Below are 8,688 nucleotides of genomic sequence, written 5' to 3'. Positions count from 1 at the left end.
GGTTAAACACTTATTATACTTACCTCAAGTTAAAATATTTCCCTTAAATCAGCAATGTAGGGCCACTGGCACATAGACACAATAGAAAATGGATAATAAATCATTTGACAAGATCCATATATATTTTTTCACAGATTTATTCTAAATGAAATTTATTGAAACACATATCTTGATGAAAAAAAATCCACCTACTTATCAAGACAATTGCGACCCAGTTTCTGGAAGCCAGTTTCACACATCACTGACAACCGGCCAATCCACTCCAAGTATCACTTTTTTTTTTTTACACATTACAATTTTCAGGTTCTCAAGGAGTATGTCACAACCGGAAAGTCTCCAAAGTCTTGCTCTCCAGCCCCCCAAGGTTTAGTGCGTGAGTGATTTTCGTCCCTTCAACATCCGCCGCAGGATCACCTCTATTCCGCCTCGAGTCTTCATCCTCTTGATCCAACCGTGGGTCCTCTTACGTTTCAGGTTTTTGGGCTGATACTCTGTTCCTCTTTTCCTGGTTCGCACTTGCTGGTATTGCCACGGAAGCTGCCGGAAAACCGACGCGCCCTCGGCCTGGGAACAAATCTGCTGGTCCACCGGAGTTCGAGGGACGAAACAGCTGCTGAAGAATCGGAGGTGAGCGTTCCCATTTACAAAGAGCTGTGATGCTGGGATGCTTGTGGAAGGAAAAAGAGGGGACACATTATTATGAGAAAAATCCACACAGTTTTGCTACAGATGTAATAATCGGTTTGGGTTATTCACTTCATACGCCAACAGTAAAAAGTTAAGGGCAACTCAAGCTTTTTTACAGTGCTATGCACTATTTAGAATTTGCTATTTTTCCTAAATGTACATCTCTGATCTCTTATATCATTTCAAATGCAAGTTAGCACAATATTTCATTGTCACCTGATGAATTTCACGTTTAACCATGAGATTTACTGCACAGTTGGGAAATTTAATCCAAGCATTGTTTTCATTCAAGTTGCATACATTTATATTGTTACAGCAAAATACGTCAGAACAACTGATTTAAGTTAATCGTGTTGTAATATAAAGTAATGTACCATAGAAATGCTGTTAATCGTAATTCTTGTGTCGAAATGTACATTTACTTTTGCATTCTTGCGATATATCAACAAGACAGGTTGCTAGGTTAGGCAAAATCTATTCGTCAAATTAATGTGACGCACAGCCAACAATTATAAGGGTAAATGGGTGGTTTGTTACCTGTTTATGTGCGCTAGTCCCCGCAAACGGGAAAAGCAGGAGATTAAAGTATTCATGATTTGATTTAGCAGAATTTTTGAAGCATGGGGACGATGAATGTCACGACTCTTCTTCTACTTTAGGGTCTTGCTTGTCGGAAGTGGTTATTCACGTTGAAAGAGTGATGCGCCATCTGCAGTGAAGGAGGCGCAACTGTCAAGTATTATTTCCTATGGACAGAATGTAAAAAGTACGAGTAGTTACTGTAGAATATAGATCCCCTCGTTAACCTTAAATAAATTATACTTGTATTTTTCATAGTGCCTTTTACAACAAAGATCTGTCCTCTTACCAAAGTACACATTCTGAAGTTGTATTCTTATTTTAAAACAACTTCACGCTTACTTTTTTGCCACCACTGAATAAGTCGAATCAGTACTTTTTCTTCAATAGGATATGTTTTATGTTTTAATTAAACAAAACACTCATACAACTTTTATTGTTAATAGAACTATTAATTATAATAGAATTGTTTACACTCACTATTTCCCCCAACCTGAGTTAAGACAACATATAGAGACGAACAAAGCCTTCAATTTTCACTCTAAAGGTCATATTTTTGACAAATATTTTTTATATCCACAGATGACATCCTCGAATGTTTATGATTAAATTTCACCGAGCACAAAGCTCACACAGCGGCTTTCCTTTTTCCTCCGAGTCCTTTTCTTCAACCTGCACCCAAGCCTTAGCAACAAAGCAACACCACACTACTATTGGCCGAAGCGGAGCGCTTGTCCCACTGCTATTGGCTCTTTTTCCCGTCACTCATGTCTGAAGCCGGCCCTGTGCGGTGAAGGGCAACAGGGCTGGGTGGCACTTCTGTCTTGCTGCGCAGTGACAGATGCTGATGAAGAAGGGGAGGGAAAAAAACTGTGCATCTTCCTTCGTGATGGGCATTTTATCGCAATTGCAACTGGACATTTTCACGCATGCATGCCCCAAGTCATTTCACATTTTTTACGATGCTGATTGAAGCATTTTGACTGTGAAGCATCGAATGGATGGTCATTTGGTCAGCGGTCATTTGGTTGACTTCTAAACACCTTCAAAAATCTGAGCAGCAGGTAAGAACACATAACACGTTATCATATATATGTCATGCTTTAGACAAATAAACTGAGCATGCACTGTATGGTGCTAAAACAATAGCTGCAAATCAATAATTTATAGTCACATGATGGCCTGCACGTTGCAGTGTTATCATGCAAAGTGCAGCAATGAAATATGCTTGATTGCCTGCGTTCATTTTTTGCAGCTTGTTGTTGTTGTCGAGTCATCACTGTAACGCACATTTTATGTGATAGTTGCAGCCCAGAAACAAAAATACATAGTGGGGAACGCATTGTACTGTATGCTGTTGTTATGTATGTACACTTGCGCATTTAAGGCCAAACTGCGCCAATCTAAAATGTGTATCCATTCACTCTAGAATATTCATTAAAAATGTAGAGCAGCACAGCGTGTTCCACCTGGTAGACAACCTAAATATTCTGCAGTGCACTCTGTTTGTTTTTCAGGCATGATTAAGATTCTTTATTTATTAAGAACGGGTCAGCAAGAGGGTGCTGTGAGGGAACATTTTGCCACCATCTGGGTGCATGTTTTGATGTAGTCTCATCTGGCACATAGTCCACAACAGGACCTACTTTTCTTGATGTTTTCACATTTCCATCACTAATGCTTCACTTTAAGTAGAATTTAAGGGTATAGCACATAGGATTATTTTGGTAGTTGATTGATTACTGATTATTGATTCATTTTTGGAATGAGTCGATGGATCGGCTCTCATGGATGACGTGATATTTACTGTTAGATTAATCAGGATTTACCATTCATTCCGTCTCACAGTTCTGAGATCGAGTCCTCTGTGGAATTTTTATGCTCTCGCCAGGCCTGCGTGGGTTTTCTCCGGGTACTCCAGTTTCATCCACATCCCAAAAGCACGCAGGGTAGGCTGGTTAAACACTCTAAATTGCCCCTTGATATGAGTGCGAGTGTGAATGTTTGTCCGTCTCCCCGTGATTGGCTGGCCACAAATTCAGGGTGTCATCGCCTGTCCCCCATCGTTGGCTCCAGCACCCCTCACCAGCCTTGTGAAGATAAGCGGTGCGGAAAATGAATGAATGTTACAGTAATACAATACAAACACACACAAAACAACACAATAAAGAAAATGTGTAATACCGAGAGGATATTATATTGCGAGTAGATTTAATATTAGAATTTTCCTTCACTGATTCGGTTACCTGGAAACAGAAGAAATGACTCTACTTGCTGTTTCCTAGAGACGGAGAAAGTGTGTTTATGTAAGATTTGAAAGCAACGCATGCACATCTGCACCTATCCTGTTGCAGTCAGCTATGGAAACAAGAATTGTATTGTTTTGTTATTTACACAAAATTCTATACACAGCTTTTGAATAACAATCCCATTCTGTTGTTGTTAATTAAAACAATTTGAAGGGCTGACGTGTGCCCTTTTGTTTTTTCAAGTACTAACGGGGACATCTACTATTAACTTTAATATAACAAAGCAGTTATTCTTGGTCAATTATTTAAATGAAATGATAATCATTTTTCGAGGTGTTTATGTTTATTTACAATTATGTAAGTAAAAACTATTTGTGATCGAGGATGGCTTTACACTATATCCATTGGTAAATTGATTGGTATATTTGGCCTTGTGTCACAAGCTGAGTTATAAAAAAATCAATAATCTGACTAAGCAATTTTAGTATCAGATGTGCCAGCAGCAACATGCCATTTTGGATACCAGTTGAGCCTCGTTTGTAAGACTTTATGAGAGGTTTGAAATAGCAGAATTTCAATAGAAGAAGCCCATGTTCTACTACTGTTAATGGGTAGAAAGGTTATTCTATTATGGGTTGTTGTTATTTTTTTCAGGAAGTCACCATGCTAACCACAATAACCGAAGGAATACTTTGCTGCCTAACCGGGAAGGCCGCTCAACTAGTTTTACCCTTAGAGTCGACGGAGCCCTCGGACGGGTTCGAGTTCGTGGAGGTGAAACCCGGACGGGTACTGCGAGTGCGCCACATCGTCCCAGAGCGCCAGCTTGTTGTCAACGACCGGACTGACACTGATGGCCACGGGCCTAAAAATGACAGCAGTGGCGTCCACTGCAAGAGAAAGATCACAGTCTATCGCAACGGCCAGCTGGTGATCGAGAATCTCGGTGACGTTTTGCACTCGGAGATCCTCCAGTGTCAGGATGGTGATCTGGAACCGTGCAGTACTGTAGAGGTGGAGCTGGCAGACTACAAAGAAATAGCATCTTCTCCAGACCCTAACCCAGTTCCCCCACCTGTCCTCCCAACTTCTGGTGAGCAGAAACCAGCTCCACCTCCTCGCCGCCGACGCCGGAAGCCCAAACGCACCGTGCTGATCGACTCCAATCGGGTGATCTCGAGCTGCAAGGGCACGCACTCGGACGTAGCGCTGTTCTTTGTGCATGGTGTCGGTGGCTCGTTGGACATATGGGGTAGCCAGCTGGACTTCTTCTCTCGGCTGGGCTATGAGGTCATCGCGCCGGACTTGGCGGGTCACGGAGCGAGCACTGCGCCACAGATTGCGGCGGCGTACACTTTTTACGCCCTGGCGGAGGACATGCGTGCCATTTTCAAGAGATACGCTCGGAAACGCAACATTCTCATTGGCCACTCTTACGGGTGAGTCTTTCATCATCATCGCCAGCCAACAATCTCAAAAGCTGTGGAAAGAACATAGAAAAACATCGAACACGTCTAAACTTATTAAAATCCAAACATTAAAATATGCTGTTTACTATGGGAAACTGAAAATGTCCTTGCAAAGTGTGCTTTGCGATTTCAGTCATTAACGCTGCACTTGATGTCCTACAGAGTGTCATTTTGCACATTCTTGGCCCACGAATATCCTGACCTGGTCCACAAGGTGGTCATGATCAACGGAGGAGGTCCCACAGCATTGGAGCCCAGCCTCTGTTCCATCTTCCAACTTCCATCGTGTGTCCTCCACTGTCTGTCTCCTTGTCTCGCGTGGAGTTTCCTCAAGTAAGTTCAGTTGACAACAACGTTTAAAGTCCCTATATCTCAGTTTTTGCACATTGATTAAATGATTGAATGTTGAATATAATTCAAAAACATTGAAATTGTCCAGTAAAAATAATTTTTGTAACGGTTTACCTCTGCATAGTTGAAACCGATGACATAGTCGAAGGCAAGGATGGATGCCAGAGGGCACATGACTCAATTGAAAACAGTAGTCAAGACTCGGAATAGAAAGTTAGTTTCACCCTAATTCCGATTTTCTCCAATTGTTTCATTTAAGAGCTGGATTTGCCCATCAGGGTGCCAAAGAAAAGCAGCTGTTGAAGCAGGGCAACGCCTTCAATGTATCTCCATTTGTGCTGCGTGCTATGATGAGTGGGCAGTACTGGCCTGAGGGCGATGAGGTCTACCATGCTGAGCTCACAGTACCCATTCTCCTGGTTCATGGCATGTGTGACAAATTTGTGCCCGTGGATGAGGACCAGCGCATGGCTGAGGTAAATTCTACCGATTAGTAACCACAAAATGTTGGGGATATTGGGCTTCAGGGTGAGACATCACTTGTCAAGAAAATGAAGTTCAAGCGACCTCAATTTATCACATTGGTCTGATTTTTATTAATGTTTATCCGGAAAAAAATCAATATTTAAATGTAATGTGTTCACTTTTTTTTTTTGCTGCCTAAGTGAATTTAAAAAATATGTTTTTGCTATTAATCCTTTTATATGGCATTAATGTTGGATAGGTTTGTTTAAATTGTGGGAAAAAAGACATTTAAATGTGCTATTTTTCCCCTCATAATGCATTTTCGAGGTATCGAATAAGGACTCGGTATTGGGCCTAGTAGATCAAGTCATTTTTGTTCAAGTTTGTTGAGCCCACATAAAAAAAAAATATGTGGTAACCCAATAAAATGTCAAATATATTATGTTAAAACATGAAACTTATGTGAAATTAGAAATCCACCATTTGGACGTGCACATTCAAATGTTGATTGAGGTTTTGGGTGGTCAAATTCAAAAGCCCCACAACTCCTGTTTGTCAGTGGTGTATCATTTTCATAGTGTAATAAAACCCTAATTGTTATAACCTTGCACTTATACTGTGTCCTTCCCTAGATCCTCTTATTTGCCTTTCTAAAAGTCATCGAGGAAGGAAGTCACATGGTGATGATGGAGTGTCCCGACACTGTCAACACCCTCCTTCACGAGTTCTTTCTGTGGGAGCCCGACGCGTCGCGAAAAGAGCGCGCCAAGACAGACGCCGCCGATAAGTCCGTCACATTCACCGATACTCTCCACACGCTGAGAATCAACAAGTCCACGGACAAATAACCGACGAGGAATCGGGCTACTTGTCGCAGAGTTAAGTAGACGGCCTTTTCGCGGCTGCTGTCAAAATGTTCTTCGGGCTGCTTCCGGGCTGAGAGCTGTTACATTAAAGGCCGCATCTCCAGGATGAGGGCGGCCGTCGGTGCTCTGAGATAACGCTGGAATTGTGGCAGACCGCCAACCAGAAAACAATGGATGGACAAAAAAAGATGAGGGGAACTGATGCGAACACAAAGTTGATGTTTCTTTCTATTTTTGTGCACAAAAGTGGAGGTCGAAAGCACCGCTAAAAGTCATGACAAGTGTGTGGTGTTTCTTGAAAACAGCTTGCCTGCGTCTTTTCTATTGTGTGGAATGCAAAGATTATACACTAAGCACAGGCTTATGCTTGACAGTCTGTCCAGTGGAAAGTTTTAGATGGGTGGTTATTATGCAATGTTTACCCAAACGTATATAACTTATATATACCACAGTCTATATACTCTTTTTAAATCCCAGATTCACAGAGCTATTGCAGTTTAAATTGTTTTTTTTTTTTTACATATCACCAGGTGGGATTTATAACTGATAAAAATAACTGGTTTCATATTTTTCCATAAATACCGCGCTACTTATTATCTTAGCCCTCTTCGATCTTTAACTCATTGGTTGCCATTAACAGTGATAGATTCCATCCAGTTGAACTGGGAGGGCAGCCTCTTCCAATTCCAGTGAATATGACCACTTATCACTGTCAATGGCAATGAAATATGATCATTGACTGCTGGTCCTTTCAGGAATAAATACATTTCGAGAAGATTTTTCTGAAAAAAATGGTTTGCAGCAACATGTAACTGACACAATGGTTGCATAAATATTTCATAGGGTCTAAAAACCATGCTGTATGTACATACATCAATATGAGTAAATTCACTTCAGTATTTTGTAATAACAATATCCAAAGGGTCTAAAGGAAAGTATTGAGACCCTGCATGTGTGGACAACCCCCCAAAGAAGCTAAATTGTAGTCTGAACCCATTTCATTTCTAACTATGCGTTGTTGCCTTGAGATATGAGTAACCCATCCATGGCTAATTTATTACAATGAACTGAATGATCGCTGCCACTAAAAATCTACTGGACGTCCGTCGCTATTTAATGGCAGTTAATGGGTTTAACTGGTAACTTAAGCCACCGCTTTACCGCTCTCGTGTCTTTTGGCTTAGCGCAAAGTCTATGGTCCACCCGGTCGGTAGGAAGAAGAAAGGATGATCTCAGTGTTTCGCTCACTCAAAGACATTCATTCATGGGTGTTGCCTTGTCTCATAGTGGGACAGTAAAGTGCGAAGTTAAATAAAGCTCAGTCTTTAAGGATCTCAGCTGACTGTTGCTTGTTACAGAAGGTGTAAAATGATAAATGTTGGTTTTGAAACTGGTTGTACAGTGCTTCAAATCAGATATATGTCAACGTAATCGAATATGGACTCACACGATGCTGCTCTGTTATACAGTACAGTATATGCATTTTGACAAGTTAGTTGTTGCAACTTCAGTGGAAAGTAGAGGAACTAAATTAAACCAAAAAAAATCCGTTAACCTTTTACCCTTCCAAATTTATAATGCTACTGATGTAAAGTTCTGTGCTACATGTCTATTTTGATGTTGAAGGTCAGTAAATTGTATCGACTACAGGGTGCAAATGTATTTCCTCTTCTGCAACAAGTGTGGATAATTGTCAAGTGATTGTGTTATATCTTCTTGTGATTAACAAATTGTGTTATACTTGCATTTATTCATCGAAATCATAAGATATGCACTGCTTGAATGTGGATGCATATAACATAATATAGCCAAACGACACCATGAGAGTCACTGTATGAATGTGCCTTTTTCTGGCATGAAATAAAAAAATATGTTCTCAGTCACACATTTTGTTTCAATATTTTTATTTATTTATCAGAAAGACAAATAGCAAGATAAATGATTTAGGGTTATTGTATAGTGCAGTATAGTAACTGATTTACATTATCGAGGCTCTACAGCGCCCTCTTCTGGCAATGCGTA

At 40.7% G+C, this 8,688-nt stretch overlaps 2 protein-coding genes across 3 annotated transcripts; one reads left to right on the top strand and one right to left on the bottom strand.

Moving 5' to 3' along the window:
* Positions 1-121: 121 nt before the first annotated feature.
* mrpl34 (mitochondrial ribosomal protein L34) lies at positions 122-1,393 on the bottom strand. Its single transcript, XM_077615033.1, has 2 exons — positions 1,225-1,393; positions 122-667 (listed from the first exon to the last, which is right to left on the bottom strand). The coding sequence occupies exons 1-2, from the start codon at positions 1,278-1,280 to the stop codon at positions 367-369; spliced, it is 357 nt and encodes a 118-aa protein (XP_077471159.1). The 5' UTR covers positions 1,281-1,393; the 3' UTR covers positions 122-366.
* A 650-nt stretch (positions 1,394-2,043) lies between these two features.
* LOC144085590 (protein ABHD8-like) lies at positions 2,044-8,549 on the top strand. 2 transcript variants are annotated; one of them, XM_077615032.1, is made up of 6 exons: positions 2,044-2,330; positions 3,115-3,215; positions 4,170-4,954; positions 5,147-5,317; positions 5,595-5,811; positions 6,433-8,549. In XM_077615032.1, exons 3-6 carry the CDS (start codon positions 4,179-4,181, stop codon positions 6,646-6,648), a joined length of 1,380 nt encoding a protein of 459 aa, XP_077471158.1. In that variant the 5' UTR covers positions 2,044-2,330; positions 3,115-3,215; positions 4,170-4,178; the 3' UTR covers positions 6,649-8,549. The 2 variants fall into 2 exon arrangements, with proteins under 2 accessions (XP_077471158.1, XP_077471157.1); XM_077615031.1 differs by lacking the exon at positions 3,115-3,215 and having other exon boundaries at positions 2,045-2,330.
* Positions 8,550-8,688: the final 139 nt, after the last annotated feature.

This window comes from Stigmatopora argus, chromosome 12 (assembly GCF_051989625.1).
Source record: "Stigmatopora argus isolate UIUO_Sarg chromosome 12, RoL_Sarg_1.0, whole genome shotgun sequence".
Classification (NCBI taxonomy): domain Eukaryota; kingdom Metazoa; phylum Chordata; class Actinopteri; order Syngnathiformes; family Syngnathidae; genus Stigmatopora; species Stigmatopora argus.
The sequence above is the reverse complement of the archived record's forward strand: the minus strand, read 5'-3'. Positions and strand labels throughout refer to the sequence as shown.

What these genes read in the sequence shown, in the direction of transcription:
- mrpl34 (XM_077615033.1), bottom strand. Translation starts at nt 1,280, where the DNA reads ATGAATACTTTAATCTCCTGCTTTTCCCGTTTGCGGGGACTAGCGCAC. An exon ending in GGACTAGCGCACATAAACAG is followed by an intron (nt 668 to 1,224) that starts GTAACAAACCAC and finishes TCCTTCCACAAG; the next exon opens with CATCCCAGCATCACAGCTCT.
- LOC144085590 (XM_077615031.1), top strand. Translation starts at nt 2,268, where the DNA reads ATGGTCATTTGGTCAGCGGTCATTTGGTTGACTTCTAAACACCTTCAA. An exon ending in TTCAAAAATCTGAGCAGCAG is followed by an intron (nt 2,331 to 4,169) that starts GTAAGAACACAT and finishes TATTTTTTTCAG; the next exon opens with GAAGTCACCATGCTAACCAC. An exon ending in CTCATTGGCCACTCTTACGG is followed by an intron (nt 4,955 to 5,146) that starts GTGAGTCTTTCA and finishes GATGTCCTACAG; the next exon opens with AGTGTCATTTTGCACATTCT.